A 22,924-nucleotide genomic window follows, 5' to 3' on the forward strand; every position below is an offset into this window, starting at 1 on the left:
ATGTATACCAAGCACCAATCACTGTGCCTGGTGCCTAATGTGTCACAAGTGGTAGTTCCTGCTATTGTAATATTACTGAAAACCATTGTTTCTTCAGAGATTGCTAGGAGAATACAGAAAAAGTAGTACTTTGTTTTTTTTCTAGTTCCTTTTCTGGGTGAATCCTATGTGCTTAAAATTCCAGACCGCACCTTCAACTTTGATGCACTCTGTATCCAGCACATAGTATTCACTTCAGTGTTGATTTTTATTTTAGATTGCTGTGTAGAGCAGCAACAACAGTGATTATGTTTATTAAAATGAGTGTACCGACCATTTGAAATAAAGAATTGCATGTTCAGATGATATGAAGATCTGAAAAGGTGTAACTACTGTGAAGATGGTGATACTCCATGTGTACAGATCAACACCCCAGGTGACCACAGGACCTCTGGGTGAGAAAACTAAGTTACTTGTCATCCCCATCTTTTATCTAGTTTAACATTTGATCTGCTGGTGACCTTAAACACACCTGCACTGTATAGTTTCCGTTGACCTCATCTTACAGGACAGGGCTTACAGAGGAAGGAGGTGGCAGTCCCTCTTAGAGGAATACTGTATATTGTGCCACCCTGTGATGATGAAACTGTTTAAGGAAAGCTGTGGTCATGGTTAAAAGTTTAATACAACCTCTAGTCTTTATTTAGTGCTACACAGGGCTCATTTTGCTGACTGTTATGAGAAATATCTCTGGAAAGGAAGAGAGAGGGCAGGTAGTACAGATAGGAATACGGGAGACTTACTGACAACATTACTAAATTTGTCACTAAATCTATTGATTTTTAGGTCTGTTCTCTGTCCACTGTACCTCTAGGCGGGGCTTATCCACTAGAGGATTCATCCTTAGATGAATGTCAGGGCTGTATAGCGAGGGGCTACAAAGTGACAGAAAATCAGTTGGTCAGGTTTAGCATTAGCGTCAGAATTCTTCACTCCCTTTTTTGTGGCACTTGCTATGAAATTTAGCCTTATTTTTATACTCCACTGCCAGGGAGTAAACCAGATTAAAACGCACACTTTGAAGCTAGAAGACTATAGTGGTGCGTTGTAGCCTGCATTTCTCTTGATTTTTTGAAAGTGCAGTTAGCCAGAAGGGTTTTCTTACAGCAGCTCTGACAGATGTGATCTGGCTACTGACCTCGGGTCCATTGGTCACCTGCTTTTAAGGCCAGTTGAAAGGATGCTTGGTAAATGATGCCATTCATTTGGTTTTATTATCTTTTTTATTTATCTTTATTGAAGTATAGTTGATGTATAATATTATATAAGTTTCAGGTATACAACAAAGTCACAATTTTTAAAGGTTACACTCCATTTATAGTTATTATAAAATATTGGCTATATTCCCTGTCCTGTACAATATATCCTTGTAGCTAATTTTATACATATGGTTTTATTCTTTAACTTTTAAAACAGATACTGTATTCACATAGCTCAAAAATCCAACAATATAAGGTATTCAGTGAAAAGACTTGTTCCAGTCCCCTGCCCAGCACCTGCCCCACTGTCACACTACCCCAGAGGGTCTCTATGCATGTAGAAATACAAACACGTGTTCTTCTGTCTTCTGTGATGGTAACATTTGATACACAGTTTACCTTTATGTCACTTGTTTGGAAGAATGGTTCTTGTTTGAAATTATATCTGCCAGGCTGCCATCATTATTTCTAGGGTCAAATGAAATAGTCAGTAGGAAAAGAGTTTGAAAAAGTTTAGAGGAAGCCATACACATTGAGAAGGGGGTTGAAAGAGGATGGCCCTGCCCTTTGGGAAACACTTTTAAGTGAAATATTTATGAAAAAAAAAGACAACACTCTAGAATCAGCAATTCCAACTTATAAGGACCCTTAGACATCTAGTCCAAATTCTGATTCCTCAGATGAGGAAACAAAGGTTCAGCGATGGGAAGCCATCACCTGGCTAGCTAGTAGCAGACCTGGGACTAGAATCTTGGTGTCTAGACTCCCAACCTAGTGTACTTTTAACTGTTCTTTGTGGCTCACTTCAATAAACAGTGCTGAGTGAATGCCACATGCCAGGTACTGTGCCCCAGCTTTGAATAAGACAGCCTCGCCCTTCTGGAGCTCAGTCCGGAGGACTGCAAGGCAATTACAGGATGGGGCGGTGAGTGCTATGACGGGTCTGCAGAAGGTGCTGTGGGAGCACACAGCTGGGATCTGACCCAACCTTCAGATGGGGGGAAGGGAAAGGGCTTCAGGTAAGTTCCAGGTGATGCCCACACCAAGCCAAGTCTTGAAGGTTGGGGAGCATTTACGAGATAAGCAACTGAGGCGAGAAAGCAGCGCGAGCGTGAGGACACAAACTAGCGTGGCTGTGTGGGAAAGAGCCGCAAGTCATTGTTCAGAACTAGAGCAAAGAGTGCGAGGCAGGAAGGAGAGGGAAGAGGGACCGGAGAGGCTGGCAGGGCCCAGAACACCAAGGGCCTGGCCCGTCTCCCTTGGGTGTCAGACTTTGTCCAGGGCAGCTGGAAGCCTCTGGGGGCGGCGAGCAGGAGAGTGAGGTGGGGACCTGCATCCATCTGCCGGGCTGCTCTGCAGAGCACGGACTTAAAGACGTGCTTCTCAGCCAGGGTGAGTTTGCCCGTCAGGGCACATTCGGAAAGTTTGGAGACGTTTTCACTGTCACTTGGGGAGTCGGGGGAGGTGCTACTGACATCTAGTGGCTGGAGGCCGGCAATGCTCCTCAACAGCCTACAGTGCAGGGGCCAGCCCCTCCCAGGACAGTTTTAGGGAGCCCACGACGTCAACACTGCTGAGATTGAGAAACTCTGAAAGCAGCGGGGACTCCATCAAGCAACACGCCAGGAAGTGTTATTTTTTATTTTTATTTTTATTTTGGCACGGCTTGCGGGATCTTAGTTCCCCGACCAGGGATCAAACCCGTGCCCCATGCAGTGGAAGCTCGGAGTCTTAACCACTGGACCGCCAGGGAAGTCCTGAAATGTTGCTGTTTTTTTAAAAAAAAATTCCTATTTATTCAGGTCAGGAGTCTATGGGAGCAATTCCCCTTTTCCTCTCGTTCGTTCCTCGTTCTTTTTTCATTAGAGTTCAGATCCCAGATTCTCTCTTGGCTCATTTCTAAACCTGAACTTTATCCCATCCCTGGAGGCATTTGTTATCCCATGGATGTATCCCAACTCACTGCGAGTGACGTGCTTCAAGTCGAGAAGGCAAAGAACAAACCGTTTCTTTTCCGAAGGGCTGTGGAGACTCGGAACTTTGGGGGGATCAACGCAACAGGAGGCTCGCCGCCTTCAGCTGTGTGACCTCACGCAAGTCACTTCACTGCTCTGAGGCTCAGGTCTCCTATCTTCCAAGGGAGGATAGTACGTGCTCTGCACACGTCCCTGGGTATCTGAGACAGTCAGGACGCCATGTATGTGGAGTAGTTTGTAACTGGGCAGCCCTGTCCCTGTGGAGGGGACCACTGCTGGCGCTGCAAGCACCCCTGGAACAGCTGTCCAGTCCACTCCCAGGCCGCCCAAAGGCACTTACCCGACTGTGGTAGGAGGACCCTCAGGCCCACTGCGGAACCAAGTGTAGGTGGCGGTAGCAGTCTTGGGTCCTCTCAGAATGAGTGATCACACCTAGGGATTCGCAGAACACCGCAACAAGGACAACAGACCACACTAACCTCGATAAGGACACGCATTGCTCTAAAGGTGTGTTCTGAGAGCAGAGAGGAAAATGCAGTTTCTTGCCACCATGAGGACCGAGTGCCCGGTTACCCCTCTCGGCAGACGTGGCCTGCTCTGTTCTAGGGGAAGGTGGTGACCGGATGGGACTGGAGCTGGCCGTCCTCAACAGGGAGCCTCTGGATGGGAGGAGGGTGGAGAGTTAAACATCACTTGGTTTTCAAGATTTCATATCACCCTGATACTTTTGTGACCTGAGAACTCAAATGATTCTACTACACTTTTGTGACACACAAGACACACGGAACGGTTATCGAGGTTTTTCTTTCCCAAGTATGTCGATGCAGATTTTACGTATCTAAAGACACTGGCGTTCAGCTTCTTGGTTTGGGTCCCCGTGTGCTTGTGTAATGCTGCCTTCCTCCACCCCACCGCATCCACACACCCCTGACCCAATATTTCATCTCTGAGGTTTGCATACTCGGGAATATTCTTTTGGGATGTGCTCTTCCTTTGCTTCCCAGATGAAGCTGGAGTAGAGCCTGAGCTAGACCCTGAGGGGTTGAGAATGTTCTTATGACCTTCACATATGGGGCGCTGTCGATAAAAGATGAGGAAATTTCTGTAAGGAATAAATCCAATGCTATGTTTGCATAATCTTTAATTGTTAAAGGTTTCTTTGGCATATTTGTGTACCCTCTGTGTCTGATGCTGTTGGCCATAATATACCTCTCCCACCCCCAAAGCCTCTTTAGCAATGCAGAGCCAAGTCACTGCTTTTGGGATTTCCGCAAATCTTGATTGAGGACTAAAGACCTAATTGTTCTTTTCAGGGCATCACTGAGAAAATGGCCTAGCAGATCTTACTTGTGCAAACCCATGTAACTGGTGCTTTACTAGTTTGAACACATTTTGTTTCATCTGTTGTTCTGTTTCTTGGCAGGCGTCTTCCTAAGTTCCAGAAAACATGGAGAAACCAATTATGATATATGGGCTAGAGAGTAGTCAGGTAATAACATTTACAAACAAGTATGCAATTTCAGTTATGACCCTAAAGGACTGTAATACCAAAGGCAATAGGAAAAAAGGGAAGACAATGGAAACACTGAGCATCACTGCCCCCAAGAAAACGAGAATCTTTCCCGTGTGTTTAGGAGTTGCTTTGGTATACCTGCCTGTCCCCCTGTGTGCCACCTACCACACGGCTGGGGAGTGTCTCTTTCACTTAGCAGACAGATTTTTTTCCTTCTAGGTTTAATACCCTTTTTTCTAGAGGCCAGAAAACAGCACAGGCCCCCAGAAGCCCACTCCGGTCTCTCATCTCTAAGAGCCTGGTCTTTGGGGCGAGGTGGGTGGGTCAGGTCTCTAGGGCAACTCTGGAGTTTTCATCCAGTGTCTCTGTTGGGGGCAGCCCAGTGTGGTCATGACCGTGGAACAGAACATCAAGGCATCACCATCAAAAGTCCAGCCATCCGGGAACAGCTCTGCCACAGTACTTGTGTTCTGAGCATGGCACTGTTCAGTGAGGCACTCGCCCTATGGCAGACCTGCATGCTCAGGAACAGCTGGAACGTTCTGAGTGGTCTTTATGACATCATGACTGTCAGGGATCCACCCACCTGGGACTGACTGGCACAGTCCAGTACTCAGGGTGTGTGGCCTTTATGGATGGAGAATGGGCCTCAGTTTAGGAAAGGCCCTGGGCCCCTACCACCTCCTCTCCCTTCCCGGGACAGTGTGGTGGCCTTTTAGACTGGAAGTGAGGTCACTCTGCCACACACTTAGAACCTGCCCCAACCCAAGATGCCTTGCTACATTTGACTCACTGGTTCTCTTTTCACGTGAGCGCACCTTATCTTCCCACCTAGATTGTAGGTGCATTGAGGGTGGGAACCTTGTCTCACTCAGCTTCACTTCACCACAGTGCCCGCCACCTGTCCACTTGGCAGCACTTAGAAGATATGTGTTGGCTGACTGGGCTCACTTGACAGGAGAACGTCAGCATTTAGCCCGAGCTTCATCGCTGAGAACTGACAGCCTTGCTGGGCATAGGCCGGGAGGAGGAAGGGCGGGGTGGGAGAGTAAGAAGATAAATAAGGGAAGGGGGTGACGGGGTGAGCATGAGGGTACAAGAGGAGGCGAGGGCAGGAACTGGGAGGGAACTGACATGACTGAAGGACTACAGGTGGGAAAGAATAGAATCCAAGGCCCAAGGTGTGGCGTCCTTCCTGGTGCGCTGACGTCAATCGCCCCTGCCAGCACCCCCCAACTGCCCTCAATTCAGGAAGGAGCTGACAGCGACGGAGGCAACTCCTCGCTCTAGTGAGCACCGCATCCTGGGTACAGATTCGCCCCACTTCCCATATGCGGGGGGCAAGTGCGGCCCCTGCCCTCTCCCTCCCCTGGCGGAAGGAAGGAAGCCCGGGAGGCGGGCTCGCACGTCTGATCCCGTGTGTCGTCGATGGTCTCCATGAAGCGGACCGGGCATGCTTCGCGCACTCACAGGGCTGCCGTCAGGGTCTGGAAGGGCTTCGTGGCGGGTCTGGGTCCGCGGGGCACATCTTTGCACGCAGGCTCCACCTTCCTGCAGGGGCCAGGCTGGACCAGGCGCCGTGTGTGTGGGAGAGGGGCTGCCAAGGCTTATTTCCTGCTCGCCCTCCTCCCGCCCCACCTGCTCCTCTCCGGGCTCCGTGCCACTTCTCCACACTCAGCTGCGCCGGGAAGGAGGCATCCGAGGAGGGCATGCTTTGGAAGAACCTGTCCTCAGTGCTGCCTGAGAGTTCAAAAGGCCTCTCAACCTGGACAGCCTGGAGGCCAGAATTTGTCGCTTCAGTGAGTGGCCTGGCTGGGGGTAGGAGGTGAAGTTGTGGCCCACCCACTTGCAGCTCCTGCTTCCAAGAGGAGCCTTTCTAATCGTCTGGGAAATCTCTCCTGGCTCCCTCGCGCAACCATTTTGTCTTCTAGGAGTTTCTCATCGCTGGTCTGCAAGTCTCTCTCCTCCGGGCAATTAAGAATCCCACTGCCCACCCTTCCAGGCCAGGTCCTCACCCTGGGCCTCGAACCAATGGCCCCGGGGCTTCTTAGGAGAGGTCTTGCTGCCCCTGCCCACAAAAGCTTGGCATGCAGGAGGCTGGAGCTCTGCTCTTTTGGAATGCATCTACGTAGGGCCTAGTGTTTCCAGTTTCGCCTCTTTCCCCCAGGGAACCCAGGAGGAGGGCAGGGTGTGGACCAGGGCCTGCTATGGCACTAGAAGGTTCATGGCGGTTGGTCTGATGGACCTTGTGGGAGTCAGATCAGCAAACAGAACTGAGGCCAGTCCTTATCATCAATTGTTTTCGTAGATCAGGAGCCTGTGGGCTCACCAATGGCAGTGTCCACACTCCTGCTTTGGCTGCTGGGCATCAAGCCTAAACAGTGAGAGCTCAAGACACACCCGCCCCTGTTATCCTAGGCACATTCTCCTAGCTTTGGGGAAGTGACCGGCTCTTTCTGACTGCTGTACTTTTTGATTCTCCCCGTTATGGTTTGTCTCTTCGTCGTCATGATTGTGGTACCTAATGGTTATTGGGCACTGTGGACAAAGAAACTCGCCTGCCACTCTAGTAAACAAAGAATGTTGCCCGCCATCAAGCCAGGAGCCACGCAGCTGCATCCCCAGCCCAACACGGTGCGCCCTGAGGGGAATTCAGAAAGGAGAAAAACAGGATACTGGCTATAGATAGTTAAGATGCATATCTAAGGAATGATTTCAATGAGCCCAGACTCTGGCATCTTCACATACAGAGAAAAGCACTAAAGTCATGAACTTGAGATGTTTGTGATTAGCAATAATCGTTTGATGTTTGACAACATTATTTTTTTTCAGCAAAAACTCCTATATCTCGTGGCTCCTCCCTTACCTCTTCAGAACGGTTCCTCAGAGCTCTCTGAGAGGCTGTCTCATGGACTATAGTCCTCAGTAAGGTCCCTGAATAAAACAGAACTTAAAACTTTTAGGTTGTGCTTTTCTTTTCTCCAGTCAACAGCACTTACAGTGTGCCTGTCCTTGTTTTGAGCGCTCTGCATGAATCGCTTCCTTTCATCTTCTTATCAGCCTTATGAAGTGATGCCTATCAAGATCCCCATTGTACACATGAAGCTCAGAGAGGTGAAACAACCTGCCTAAAGTCACAAAGCCAGTGCATGGCAGAGCTGGGGTTTGAAATCCTGTCTGTGATCAGAGCCTGAGTTCCTCCATCTAAGCCACAGTACCTCCCACCCCAGTCCATCCCCAGTCCATCCCTACCTCACTACACCATCTCAGCGGTCTCTGTGTGTGGGTCCTGGATCTGGGTGTGTCTTCCAGGCAGTGAGCTCAGCATTTCATCCTGGATAAAGAGGACACTTAGCAAAGCACTTTCCTTTCTTTATTGGGATTGAGACCAACTGTCTTATGGTAAGAAACCAACCACTCCATATATAAAGCACAGTGGTTAAGGGCAGGGGTTCTGAGACTTGGGGCTTTCATGGATTAAGAGAATTAATAAAACTGGGTCCTAACACAGGGCCAATGACTTTTGATTTCACCATTTAAAAGAACACTATTTATACTACTACTACTACTATTAATAGTACTACTAGAAATAATATCTAACCATTATAGAGAGAGGCTGTGATGTACCAAGCACTGTTCTCAGTCTTTACGTAAATTATCTGATTTGATCCTCATAAAGAACCCTATTCCATAGGCACTGTTATCCCCGTTTTAGAGATAAAGAAACTAAGAAACGTTAAGTAAATTGTTCCTGGGTCTGTGCTGATAACCATTACAATATAAGCTCACCCTTGATTCATAAAAGACATCTTTGAAAAAAATCAAGCACACAAGGGAGACTCTAACCTCAGAATTTGGGAATAAATAAGTAAAAGCTCAGTGAAGTTGGACAGCTCTGGGTTTGAGTTTGGGACAACTTATTTAATACTCTCTGTGCCTCTGTTCAACTGTAATGAAAGCACTGACACCTACCTAATGGGGCTATTGTGAGGAGTAAATAAGCCCTTCCCACGGTGACTGGCACATAATAAGGACCCCCAGTACATACCAGCTGCAGGCTTACTACTCCTCCTGGCACAGCCCTGCGAGCCCATCTGCTGGGGAGAAGCTGGGTATGGACAGGACAGCCTGGTCCTGCTTTGCAGGTCAGATTGTTGCTGTGACTGACTATCCCCCTCTCTCACTAACAGAAGCAGTCAAACATTTGGGCTTTACTTCCCATTGATTGAAATTGGTGTTGCCTTGGCAGCACTTGTAAACATTCCGGCTGGGAATCCTGGGGAAAAGCTGCCCAGAGACTTTCTGAGGCTTCCCGGGCTACTACTGTTCCAGACAAGGATCTGGTCACTCAGGTATCGAGGGTTATTAAGGGTGGGAGGGTTCCACAAAAAGGACCTGCAATTGTTCTCCCCATTCATCGCTCAGACCACAAACTTGGCCCTGGCCCTTCACACCCATTTTGCCCATCTGGCCTTTCACTAGGAAGGGAAGGGGAGAAAAAGAACTAAGAGAGGCCAGTTGGAGGGATGCTTTAGACTGGTGCCCACAGATGTGTGCGGGTAACATCTGAACTTTCCTGAGCCCTGCTCCCCCCTTGCCCTCTGCCACTGGAGCACAGGGCTCACTGGGTCCTTCCATAGACAAGGCCCCTACCTCATTTGCTAGGTGTTGAAGGGCACAGATTTGGCTTCCAGTCAATTTGTCAAGAGGCAGTTTGCTGAAAGCCAAGTCGCTGAATGACCAAGTAGCCAAATGGGCCATTTTCTGAAGGATCACGTTGCTGTATGGTTAACTCACCAAAGCCTACCGAATTTACCAATTTACAAAAAAACTATTGTTGTCTAACTATAGAGTTTACGGCAAATTGCTTTGGCCAAATTGGCATGGGCCTTGGGCTGGGGAGAGCTAGTTCTCTAGAGCTAAGGGCCTCCAGACACCCTTACCGCCACCCTTCAGGTCCTCCTCACTCTGGGATGGGCAGCCTGAGAAGATTCCGCTTTCCTCCAGAGAATGGAAAACTGTCCACCAGTTGCAGCAACAGGGAACTGAGGCAGAGGCAAACGAGCTTAAAATGCTGACATGAAACCCAAATGAACATGAGTCAGTATTATTCCCAGAATGTTTAAAGGCTGTTCACACCATTTCTGGCCTGACGGCCAGGGGAACTGGGGTTGCTTTGTACAGCACTCACCACACCTTGGGACCAGCGATGTCCAGAAAGGGAACAAAGGGTGACCCTTCTTGAAAGAGGCTCGCAGAAAGAGAGTGAGCACATTCTGGACGGCAGACGGAAATGTGAGATCAGGGCCCCAGGACTCTTTGTGAATCTTGGAGGGAGGAGAGTGGGGTGATTAAGAGCACAGGCTGTGGAGCCGGATGGTCTGGTGTGAGCTTGGCTTCCTCATCTCATATGGTAACGAGAGGCCCTCTCTTTATGACTCAGGGCCCCAGCAGGAAATTGTTGGCATACAGAAAGTAGGAGAGGTCGAGAAGTGTTAAGTAAAGGGAATATTTACAAAGGTGTGGGCAGAGGGTAGGGAAAGGTGGGGCTGGTAACACTGGGGCCATGGGGTTGAGGGGAGAGGAAGGTTACCCTCACCAGACTGACAAGTGGTGAGCGAGCTGCCCTGGGACAGATGGACGCCTCTTCCACACAGCCAGCCACAGGTGACCCTGGAGGCGGAGAGCCCCCGGTGAATACATGCCCAGAGCTCACTCTTCTCCCTTCAGCCTGGTTTCCCCATTGTGTGGCACCTCCTGGAAGCCAGAGGGCATGGGAGAGCCCACTGCTGCAGTCCTGGCAGGTCAGCGTTCCAGGGCAGAGAGCGGGGGAGGTGGGGAGAGTGGGCCTGGAAGGGCACAGGGAAGGTCTCCAGCCATGATCTCACAGCGCTGTGCTAAGAGGTAAATGGAACGAGGCCCATTACACACCCCAAATTGGGAGTTGCTACTTTTACAAAAATAAATAGCTCCCCTGGGAGTGAGAGAGCCACTTTCATGCAGGGATTGCCTACAGGGGGTTTATAACTGGCGCTAGAAGTACGTGACTGCTCCTCAGTGAGGAGACCTCAGTATTATAGCAGGGAAAGAAAGAATCCAAGACTCAAGGGAAAAAGATGGAAAACGTGCAAAGACTTCTAGCTCTGTGATGAACCCTTCACAGCCCTGATAACTCTAATTTCCACAGTCTCAACAAATGGTAAAAGCATTTGGAAAATTTTAGTTATCACTTATAAACATCTTACTAAAATAGGAGCAGACAAATGTTTTCTGAATAAATCTCAAGGCATGAGCCAGCATCATACTTACTGGTGTGACACCAGAAAGCATGCCCACTGAAGCCCGACGCAAAAGGAGGGTCACCATCTCCACTTTCACTTCCATTTTTCCGGAAGTGTTACCCAAAGCTAACACTTATATATTGTAGGAAAAGAGATGGCAAAAAATGATAGTTTCCGGCAGATAACTGTATACCTGGAAAATCCAAGAGAAAAAAACCTGAAAAACGAACCTCTCCTATACTGTACTGCCTCTAATCATTTTGATATACTTTTTTAAAGAGCCACTTGCCCTCAGTGGCCTAAAGCAGGGGCTGAAGTTCTAAGAAAGACTCAACTAGAAATCAATATTGTTGGAACTCTAAGGAAGTTAGGAATCATTCGGCTATGTCTTGCTGAAGTCTTCATGGTTATGAGAATTGGCAAATCCTTGGTTTTCAGGAATATGGACCTCAGCAGCCAGGCACAAAGGGTAAAGAGTGAGGCCTCTCTCCTACCCCAACCCCTAATTCCCTCCCTAGAGGCAACACCGTTTCCTGTGTCTTGTGATTCTTCAAGAGATAGTCTGTACTTAGACGAGAGTGTACACACGCGCACACACACACACACACGCGAAAAGTAACTTTTTGAGTTTCTTTTCCCAGTCAAAAGAAAATGAATGTGACTAAAAATGTCAAATTTCAGAAGGAAGTAGATGTGGATAAAGGTCCCTACAAGCCAGATGATGGATACAGAAGACACTCAAAATGTAACTGAACTAGCTCTAGCTTTAGCCAAGAATGCCATCGCTGCTGCTATCAAGTCCATGGAAGGTAGTAATCCTCTTGGGGTGCATAAAGGATGGTCTCATTATATAACAGCACACTAGGAGGCAACTAATAAACTCATACCTTGTTTGCAGAAGCCGAAAACCCCATCAAATATATCGACTGGATCACACAGGGTGAATTCACAGAAGAAAGGGGCCGTAAACAAATGGAGGAGTTCATTTCGGTAAGTCCGTTGACCACTCCAGCTCAGCACACAAAGGGGAAGAACAATTAAAAGGCTCCTGTTTGATGCAAGGTGGGAGTCCTTCTAGGAAGCCTAAGCAATGATATCACAGGTGACCTGAATAAATAAAAACTGTCCTCATCTGGGTTGCAAAGTCAAGATGGGATAGTCTTTGAAGGTGAAAAGCCAATTGTATTTTCCGGTGTTTGTGTCGTCCTCACCGTACACCTCCCTAGGAAAATCGGATATTCTCAGCTAAGCAATTTCCCCATGCTGCTGCTCTAAATGGGGGCCTAGTGGCCTAAGGAGGGAGGTGCCCCTCTAAAACGGGGGTTCTCCAGACCCAGCTTTAGAGTTCTCATATTAGCAGAGGGGATGCACACAGATCACGAGTCTTTTTGATTTAGCTTTGGAATGTATTCACTGTACAGTCAGATGCACATGCTCATGAATTTCTTTTCTTTTTCCTCCTGGTCCTGGCTCTGACCTATTTGTGTGGCTTATCCCGGCAGCTCTGGGGAGAAGGCTCTGGGTGGCTTTGCATAACTGGCGGGGTGGATGAAGAAGAATGGCCTGAAATCCCCACTCACTGTATTTCCGTAGAAGAGAAAGCAGTTGAAATTGGTGGAGGCAAACTCTCCCAGCCTGGGAGAAGTCTCCAGCTGTCTCTGATCAGCCCATCCAAGCCTTCCACCCTAAGGGCACTTTCCCAGGCCCAGGAAGGCTTGGTCAGGTGGGAAGGAGGAAAAAGGTCAGGGGTTCCTGGCTCCACACCCTCCATCCGTGACTGCGGCATGGCTCGCCATTGCCATTGCAAGGGGTATCAAGAGCACAGTGAAGAGAAACGGTGCAAAGTACTAGTTGCTCTTGGGCCTTCCTGCTCTGGAGCACATCTCCCATTTGGGTTTGGGCAAAAGTTCCTGCCTGCTGCACCCAAAGTTTGTGAATCAGACTGAAATTGGACACAGAACAAGCAGGAAAATGTTCCCCTGCAGATCCTACTGGTTCTGAGTAAAAGGCAAAAGTCAGTCCGGACAGTGGCCTATAGGGCCCGACATAATCTGAGTCTCCATCCCCCCTTCCTCCCAACTGCCTGCTCAGACTCCATCACCCACCACCTTCTCCCCGTTCACCTTCCTCACTCCAGCCATGCTTGCCTCCTTGCTGTTCAACTGCCAGGCATGCTCCCACCTCAGGGCCTTTGCACTTGCTGTTCCCGCTGCCGGAACCCTCTCCCCTGAGATCTACTCTCATGGTTTGCACTTTCCCTCTCTTCAGGTCTTTGTTAGGATGCCTTTTGCTCACTGAGGCATTTCCCGGCCACCTGATCTAAAATTGCACCCATCTCTCCTCTGACTTATTTATTTTTTTCATTAGCACTTACCTCTACCTATGATATTAGATTTTATTTACCCTATTGCCTTTTTTCCATCACCAGACCACATGATCCATGAGGGCAGAGACTTTTGTTCATTGCTCTGTCCCCAGGCCTTAGAAAGGTCAGGTACATAGAGGATGTTCTATAAATATGTGTTGAATACATGAACAGATTTATTCTCTCCATACCATTATTCTTCACAGATGAAAAGCTAAGTCAAGGGCTGTTGTGAGGACACAGACAATTAGAAAGTAGAAGGTGACAGAAAAGCTAAAAGCTCTATATAACTCCTGACATAAAATCACCCTGTTCCCAGCCCCACTAATGCAGCAAGCCCTAGAAGTGAAGTCTACCATCTAAGTGCTAGGCATTTCTGATGGAGAACTTTCTCAAGCCTACTGCAGATTTCCCAGAGTCCACCATACACCAGGGGACAGCAAATTAGGAGTTACCATTTCCTGAGTGAGCACTGCTATGTGCCAAGCACCACTAAGCACTTCACATGCATTATCTCATTTAATCCTCACAACAAACCTGTGTATAGGTACCTCAGTGTACCCATTTTACAGATGACGAATCTTGAGGCTCAGAGAGGTTGGGCAATTTGTCCAAAGTCTTTCTGATTAACCAGCAAAATGAAGTTCTGATCATAGGTCTGTCTGATATACTTCTTCCACCTTAACAGGAGAAGTACTTTTTGATGACAGAAATAATGCAGTTTACTATCAATGAAAAATGCAAATTCAAAAGATTTTAAGGTATTGCAATGTGAAAGGGGGCACGGGTTCAATCCCTTGGGAACTAAGATCCCGCATGCCATGCGGTGCGGCTCCCCCCCCCAAAAAAGAATGATTAAATCTGGTATCACAAGGCTTGTGTGTTTGTGGGGAGGGAACCGGTGCACTTATACATTGCCAATGGGCATAATAATTGGTTAATTTTCTTCAGGAATGAAATCTGGCAACAAGAATACACAAATAAGTTCTTAATATAAGAAAAACTGGAAAATCCCCCATGCCTATCACATACTTAAAATATTTTACAATAAAATAAGACATCATTATTAAAAAAAAAAACTCTGAGCAAAAAGACACAAAGTAGAAAATGAAAGTTCCCAGATCTACTCCCTCAAATGTCACTTACCATTGATAACAGTTTTGTGCATATACTTCCAGGTGCCTGTTGATTTTGAGTGTCCAATAATATGTAATTGGCTAAGCCATCCATGGTAGAGTAGCACAATGAGATACTGTTTCCTGGAAGTGAGTATATGAAGCATATGAAGCAATGTTATGTAAAAATGATAAAACATGGGATAACACACACTCACTGCACAGAGATAAAAATGGGAAGAGAGTGGCCTGATGGAGATAGCTGAATTTACTGTGTCTAAGGCTGCTTTAGAAAATCCTAGAACTGAGACATCTGATGGGGTGGAGAGAGCACTGCTCGGGAGCCCTCCGAGCTGGCTGCTCGGGAGCCTGGGTCCCAGCTGTTGTGTGGGATTGTCCCTTCCTATTTCTAGGCCCCAGGATCCTCATCTGCAAAGTGAGGGGCCTTGTTAGATGATCTTTAGGGACCACTCCAATGCTACAAAGTCTGTGATTGTGTGACAGATTAAACATTAGGCCTGAAAAAGTGTATCAAATAACACAGAAAGGTTGGGAAAAAAAAGACATGCTCCAACGGGCCTCATGGGGTTGGCTGTCGGACTCCTTCACTGAAAGGGAAAATGATCTATGTAAGATGACACAGAACTGATCTCAAGGAATCTAGAGTCTGGTGCTCCTCTCTGGCTAACTGAAACAGCCAATTGGGTATAAGTTTGAAATAAAGTTAGCTGAGGCAGAAGGCCAGTCTACATTTTTTTTTTTTTTAAAGGAAGGCCTGAAGTCTTTTTACCATTTCCTCCCAAACTCTCTCTCTACATCACTGGGATTGTTAGACAATCCTACTTCCTTCCTTCTGTGGACCTTCATCTTAATTCAAGATCTTTTTTAGGAAGCTTTCTGTGCCCCAATAGCCAGTGCAACGGTGTTCCGTTGAACTTGTGGAACACCTCTGGCATTCAAGGCCTGGTGCCCAGACTCAAGGCTACATCATGCCTGTGTGGACCCTAGGTGTTAGTAAGATCTGTGCTTTGGAGGGGGAAGCTTCTCCAAGGGATCTGAGGGATCTGAATGATCCCTTGCCTGATCTATTCCTTTTCTGACCTTATTTTACCTACCACCTAGGGCTGCAATGAAGTGAGTCTGATTTTCCAAAACAGCTTGTGAAATCAGCCCCCTTACTTTCTAGTCACACCTTTAGGTCTTCTGGAGTAGAGTGAACAGAACACGTGTTCTAAGCACTTTCTAATTATTTTCCAATTAACCAAAGTTGCCTTCCAAGTAAAGGTCTGGAAGGAGGTTAGCGTGTACATGTGTGTGGTGTGTATGTACACACACACTGAGCGTGGGCCCCTGAGCTCCAAAGCCCAATCTCAAGCGATGTCTGCACTATTCACTTATTTGACATTTTAGCTCCACCTTTTCTCTCCCCTACCTGTGGAGATAAGCGGGAGTTGACTATAGTTTGAATCCCAGTCAAAAGTGTTAGAAATGGATCCAGAAGCAGGGCTGTAACCCCTACTGTTGTGCGCTGCCTTCGTCTAGACAGCTTGAACAGAAGTCTGCTTTTCTTCCTTTGTGTGCTTTTTATTTTTTCCTATGAAACAGAACTGGGAGTATCAAGGCCGCTGGTCGCACTACACAGAGTTTTTAAAGAGGGAAGATGTGATTCACAGCTTCCACTACATCTACTGTGTACACTGGAACATCCCAACTGCTTGGAGACCCATAGCACGAACCACTGCCAGTGTCTACTTCACCATCAAGATCAACACAAACAAACCTCCGGTAAGCGCTTTCCTTTTCTGCCCTGTTCCCTTCAGTGAGGCTTCGATGAGAATAGAGACTTCTCTTGTCAAGGCCATTGATGGGCCCCTTCTTTGTGAAACAGAACAGTCGTATTTCTGTCCTCGTCTTGCTTGGCCCATCTGCAGCACTTGCCATAGCTGATCACTCCCTCCTCCGTGAAATGTTCCATTTGGCTTCTAGAACAACATTCTCTCCTGGTTTTCCTCCTGCCTCACTGACCATTCCTGCTCTACTGGTCTACTGGCCTCTCCTCCTCTCACCAACCTCTTCATGTTGGAATGTCCCAAAACTCAGGCCTTGAATCTTTTCTCTAGCCTCACCTCCTTGATGATCTTATCCAGTCTCCTGGCTTTAAATGCCACCTCTAGCTTATGATTCCCAAATTTCTATCTCCAGCCCAGATTTCTGCCACTTGGATGTTTAATAAACATCTCACTTATTGTATCCAAAACTGAACTTATTTGCCTTTCCAAGTCCAACCTACCTGTGCCTTTCTCATCTCAGCTGATGGCCAAAATCCTTGGCATCATCCTTGACTCTTCTTTTTCACTCACATCCATTAGGAAATCCTGTTGGTCCTACCTTCAAAAATAGGCCCTGATGGGACTCCCCTGGTGGCGCAGTGGTTAAGAATCCGCCTGCCAATGCAGGGGACACAGGTTCGAGCCCTGGTCTGGGAAGATCCCACATGCTGCGGAGCAACTAAGCCCGTGCACCACAACTACTGAGCCTGTGCTCTAGAGCCCGCGTGCCACAACTACTGAAGCCCGCGCACCTAGAGCCCGTGCTCCACAACAAGAGAAGCTACCGCCACGAGAAGCCCGTGCACCGCAACTAAGAGTAGACCCCGCTTGCCGCAACTAGAGAAAGCCCACGCTCAGCAATGAAGACCCAACGCAGCCAAAAAAAAATTAAAAAAAAAAAAAACAGGCCCTGAATCCAAGCATTTCTTCCCACTCCACCTCTACCACCCTGGGCCAAGACACCATCATCTCTCACCAAGTTTATTTCAATAGGCTTCTAACTAGTCTCTCTGCTTCCACCCTTACCCGCATCCTGTCTCTTTTCAGCCAGCCGGAGTGAGCCTTGGAAAAATGAAGTTATGTCACGCGTCTGTTTTGAATGTTCCAACATGCTTTTCAAACTTCAAAGTGCATGTGAATTACTCAGGGGTCTTGTTAAAAGGAAGATTCTGATTCAGCAGGTCTGGGGCTCAAACTTCTGCATTACAAAGAAGCTCCCAGGGGATGCTGATGCTGCAGGCCCACAGGCCATACTTTGAGTAATGAGGGCCTACAGGCCTTGTGTGATCTGGTTCCTTGTTATTTTGACTTTCCCGTTACTCCTTCCCCCTCACTCTGCTCCAGCCACTCTGATCTTGCTACTCCTTAAATAAGCCAGGTGTTGTCCCTCCTCAGGGCTTCTGCGCTTGCTGTTCCCTTTGACTGGAACCCTCTCCCCTAGGTACGTGCACAGCCTGCTCGCTCACCTCCTCCACTGCACTTTCTACCCACCCCCATGATTTTGCTTTTCCTCCATAGCACTTATCACCTTCTGATCTTCTATGTAACTTCTTATCTTGTTATACTCTGCTCCCCCACCAGAATGTAAGCTTCAGAAAGGCAGGGATTTCTGTCTTGCTGTAAAACAAAGCCTGGTAAATAGCAGGCACTCAATAAATACTTGAAGGAATGACTGCTTGTAGCCACTAGGTCGACCGTGAATATGAAATATGTTGATAGCTGGTGTGAAAGGAGTCCAAATAACATGTATGACTCCAAGGCTAGGGTCCTTAGAACAGGGTTGGTACCAAGCATAATGCCTGGAATACAGCAGAAATAAAAATGTTATTTCCCCTCTGCCTTCATCCTTTCAAAGTTATTTGAGGCTCTGCCTGACTCTAAGGCTTTATATATGACGACACAGTGAGCCAACTATGTCCTATATTCATCCTATCCTAGTACAAACTTACCTAGTTGGAGGGTTTGGAACCTGGAGTGATCTAAAGAGGTAAAATCTGTGAGTTCTCACTTCTCCTGGTCATATATCCCGCCATCAGCTGTCTTGCTAACTGGTGAGCTCTAAGATCGGAAAGTGAGGCTGCTGGAGGTGAATGAGACCATGACAAGAGACCACACAGAGACAGGGCTTGGGAGCCTGGCTCTCGCTCAGAATTCCGAGTATAATTTTGGAGGGGACACTGGATGGGGACCACTGAGACAGCGTTACAACCTAGATTTTTATGCTGCTTTTAAAATGTTTTTGAATCATGTTCATCTATATGGTTTCATTCTTAGGCCATCCCTACAAGGTAAGTTGGTACTGTTGGTTGAGTAAACTGGAGCACGTAAAGAAGGCACATGACTTCCTCATGCTCCTAGTAATGAGAGCACAGCCTCTCTTGACTTGTTTTCAATTTTGTGGATACTCTTAAGGTATTTGTTGCCAAAAAGATCTTTTGGGGAACACAGGTTTGAAGTGAAAAAGAACTACTACCTACAGACCTCCAACTCACAGGGAAAATGAATTCTAGAAATTGAAGAGTCTACTTATGGACACTTGTAGCAATGGAAAGAATCATGAGTTGGTGTGACTGGTCTTGGCTGACAGCTGTCTTTTTCTCTTAGGATACACCCATTGATGTCTCTTACGTCTTTGAGAGCCATTCATTTGTTCACAGGTAATGAACATTTAGAGACTTACTTTATTTTTTATTTTTTTTAAAAATTGGTCATAGCTTTATTCAAACGAGTAAAGTTTTAGCTGGTAGTAAGGCAAAGCACTGTTCATTAACATTTATTTATTTCCCAGTTAGATATATATATATTTTTAAATTTTTTAATCAGTCATCAATTTTATACACATCACTTTACACATGTCAATCCCAATCGCCCAATTCAGCACATCACCATCCCCACCCCCCACTGCTTTCCCCCCTTGGTGTCCATACGTTTGTTCTCTACATCTGTGTCTCAACTTCTGCCCTGCAACCCAGTTCATCTGTACCATTTTTCTAGGTTCCACATACATGCGTTAATATACGATATTTGTTTTTCTCTTTCTGGCTTACTTCACTCTGTATGACAGTCTCTAGATCCATCCACGTCTCAACAAATGACTCAATTTCGTTCCTTTTTATGGCTGAGTAATATTCCATTGTATATATGTACCACTACTTCTTTATCCATTCGTCTGTCGATGGGCATTTAGGTTGCTTCCATGACCTGGCTATTGTAAATAGTGTTGCAATGAACATTCGGGTGCATGTGTCTTTTTGAATTACGGTTTTTAGAGACTTACTTTAAAAGGGTGGTGGGAAAACTCATCACACTCCAGGAGCCCAGCAGGCCCACAGCCACAGGTAATTTACATAATGGTCACTTTTCTTCTTTGGACCACCTACTCCATTAAGATGGGCTGAAAGTAGGAGTCTGCCTTTGTTCTAGAAAATTGTTTTTATTTTTAGTGTCTCCTTTTTCAGTGATTATAAATGTGAGGATTAGTTGCTGGAGTAGGGTGGGGCCAAGGTAGGTCATGTCTACTGTTTCTATGTGAAACTTCAGTCACATGGAACTAACATATAACAATTCCTTTTATTTGTACAGCGTCTCTCTTAGAGAATCGTTACATATAAACTCATTAAGCCTTTTATTGAAGGGGCCTAAGGAACAGAGATGACCTTTGTCCCCCACCCACAAAAGGCATTTTGCTCACTAGGAATGTAACAGAGTATACAGGTAATCAATCCCTGGCTCAATGTTTTGTTTCATTTTAAAAACTTCTGTTGTGTTTGTTTTTCTTCCTCTGCAGACCAGGAATGACTCACTTTCAAGAAAAACACCTGAGGGACATTATTGAGGCCAAATATATTTTAATGAATTCAAATATCTTCCAATTCAACAGGGTCAGAATCTTCCAGAATATTTTAGGAATAGATTTCTCATCGGAGTGTGTTAAAAATATGATACTGCACATCAAACCACGGAATATTTATTGAATAATAAACTTGTGGCACACAATCCAGCTGCATTGGTTTTCTTTGCATTCATTCATTTTCCAGTTGGCAACTTCCATCACATTAGCAGAGTAACCAGTAAGTTGTCTTCTATTTTTTTTTTTAAATTTTATTTATTTATTTATTCATTTATTTTTGGCTGTGTTGGGTCTTCGTTTCTGTGTGAGGGCTTTCTCTAGTTGCAGCAAGTGGGGGCCACTCTTCATCGCGGTGCACGGGCCTCTCACTATAGTGGCCTCTCTTGTTGCGGAGCACAGGCTCCAGACGCACAGGCTCAGTAGTTGTGGCTCATGGGCCTAGTCGCTCCGCGGCATGTGGGATCCTCCCAGACCAGGGCTTGAACCCGTGTCTCCTGCATTGGCAGGCAGATTCTCAACCACTGCGCCACCAGGGAAGCCCTGTCTTCTATTTTCTAAAAGGTTTTTCCCATCACTATCTGCATCACTCAGAGTCTTATGGGTACAAAAGCTGAGTTTAGGGAGTTGCTAAAATTCACCTGTCAGACCAAACTGAGATTGGTCCTTGGCTGCTTGTTCCCCCATTTGAGCCTAAGTCTCTAGGCTGGACACACCTCTTTCATGGGCACAACTAGGGAACAGAAAAATGGCAACAGTTCTACAGCTCATAATATAACCAGTCTGAAGGGTTTCCCTACTCACAGATCCCTTTATTTACTGCAAGTTAAGCCTCACTGTTAAACAATACATTCTGAAACTATGAAACTGGGCGTGCTGCCTAACACAACACAGCATTACAACTGTGATGGCACCAGGGTGGTTTGAGGATTGGGTGCAATGAAACAGGGAAGGTTCAATCGCCACCCTTACTATTTCTTGTCTTCTTCCCATCCTCACGCCAGATCGTTCCTACCATCCCTGTGAGGTTGTCTTGCCTGGCTGCAAGGTTTTAAAACACCAAATACAAAATTATGAGTGATTACTTACAGGTACATCAGAATATGTATTTATGTACACAAGCACTGGAAGGGAACACAGAATACTAAAGACAATTGATGGGGTAAGACTGGGGGTAATTTTTCTTTCTTCTTTTTTAACTGTTGCATTTGTGCAATCAATTAAAAAGGAGGGAAAATCTCATCAGAGCAACAGGTGAGGAGGGGGGAAACTAGGTAAGTCTCCTTGGAGAACAAAAAATATATTTCAAATACAATAGCCCTCCCATTTGACTTATGGCTCAGGTGACTAAAACACAGTTTGAAGCAGTAACTCTAATAGGCTGAAAATAAAATACTTTTAGCCCTTTTATTCTTTCCCTCCTCTTTCCCAAAGAACATGCTACTGAAGCTATTCTTTGGCAGATCTTTCCTGAAAAAAACCTTGATGAAAGATATGATAAAGTTCTGAAATAAATTAATATATTTTCTTTCATTTATTCAACAAGCATTTGTTGAGTATCTACTCTGTGGAGGAGACAGAAGAATCCGATGAAAATCCACAATATTCATATATCACAAAATTGTTGCATTTAAACTACCTTGCCTACTGAATGAAAATCAGAGAACAAACCCATTCAGTCTCTAGGAACCAGTAACAAAAAGTAATGTTCTTAGAGAACAAAATTTTTATTTTTTCTTCTTTTTTTTTTTAAAATTTTTTTTGGCCACCTGCACAGCTTGTGGGATCTTAGTTCCCCGACCAGGGATTGAACCCGGGCCCTCGGCAGTGAAAAACGCCGAGTCCTAACCACTGGACCACCAGGGAATTCCTGAGAACAAAATTTTTAAATGGGGAATATAAATTTAGGTTTTATTACACAGGGAAGTGGATGGATTATGACTCACAAATTTGGGACCTAGTTTCCTTTTAACTTTTGGAAATAATACATTTATTAGGCTAGGCAACAATGATGATAAATCGAAATCACTTCAAATTCAAGGATCATAAATGTTGCTACATGCCAACTGGCTGTTTGGTTCATTAATTGTGGGTTAAAGTTAGACATTTTCCTAGAACATATGTTAAGTAGTAAAAATTTTATCTATACTTTGATAAAGTATATAAAGTATATTTTCACTGCCTTGTTTTAAAACATTTTTTCTTTTATTTTTTTTGAAGAGTACACTGCATTTATTTAACCCCATAAATTATAACATCTTAACACATGTAAATTATTTGTATTTTTAAAGTGCTTTGAAAGATATTTATTTATTTATTTAAAAATTTTTTTTACTTTTTAATTTTTAAATTTTTTCAATATCCACCAGCCATTGCGTGACACACCAGCCGCCTCCCCAAGGAGCTTGAAGGTGAGGGGAGATGCCCAGTCTTGCCCACCACTTCCAGAGGCCGAGGCCAGCCACAGAGCCCTCAGGTTTGGGGACAGTCCCACCAGCCACTTGCTATTCATGCTTCCCCAGGAGTTGCTGAAACCCAGGTCACAGTTTGCCGTGGACTTGCAGACAACGGCGTCCAGAGGGCTCGTGTTTTACACAGGCACTAAGAACTCCTTTATGGCTCTTTATCTTTCGAAAGGACGTCTGGTCTTTGCACTGGGCGCAGGAGGAAAAAAACTGAAGCTCAAGAGCAAAGTGCAGTGATGGGAAGTGGCACACGGTGGCATTTGGGCAAGATGGAGAAAGGGGGCGCTTGGTTGTG

General features: G+C 46.0%; 1 protein-coding gene and 1 long non-coding RNA gene across 14 annotated transcripts; one reads left to right on the plus strand and one right to left on the minus strand.

Annotated features, from left to right (window-relative positions):
• Nucleotides 1-19: 19 nt before the first annotated feature.
• On the plus strand, nucleotides 20-22,481 carry AKAP14 (A-kinase anchoring protein 14). Of its 8 annotated transcripts, none has more exons than XM_082445614.1 (6): nucleotides 20-434; nucleotides 11,690-11,817; nucleotides 11,907-11,998; nucleotides 16,094-16,273; nucleotides 18,922-18,974; nucleotides 20,105-22,481. In XM_082445614.1, exons 2-6 carry the CDS (start codon nucleotides 11,700-11,702, stop codon nucleotides 20,289-20,291), a joined length of 630 nt encoding a protein of 209 aa, XP_082301740.1. In that variant the 5' UTR covers nucleotides 20-434; nucleotides 11,690-11,699; the 3' UTR covers nucleotides 20,292-22,481. The 8 variants fall into 8 exon arrangements, with proteins under 8 accessions (XP_082301740.1, XP_082301736.1, XP_082301737.1 ...); XM_082445610.1 differs by lacking the exon at nucleotides 20-434 and adding an exon at nucleotides 8,056-9,079; XM_082445611.1 differs by lacking the exon at nucleotides 20-434 and adding an exon at nucleotides 8,056-9,079 and having other exon boundaries at nucleotides 11,693-11,817.
• LOC309652104 lies at nucleotides 2,869-10,005 on the minus strand. Of its 6 annotated transcripts, none has more exons than XR_014258576.1 (3): nucleotides 9,919-10,005; nucleotides 9,671-9,772; nucleotides 2,869-8,061 (listed from the first exon to the last, which is right to left on the minus strand). It is a non-coding gene; the product is annotated as an uncharacterized lncRNA (long non-coding RNA). The 6 variants fall into 6 exon arrangements; XR_014258578.1 differs by having other exon boundaries at nucleotides 9,671-9,801; nucleotides 9,919-9,998; XR_014258579.1 differs by having other exon boundaries at nucleotides 2,869-7,661; nucleotides 7,980-8,061; nucleotides 9,671-9,937.
• Nucleotides 22,482-22,924: the final 443 nt, after the last annotated feature.

This window comes from Balaenoptera physalus, assembly GCF_965194825.1.
Source record: "Balaenoptera physalus genome assembly, chromosome: X".
NCBI classification, from domain to species: Eukaryota; Metazoa; Chordata; class Mammalia; order Artiodactyla; family Balaenopteridae; genus Balaenoptera; species Balaenoptera physalus.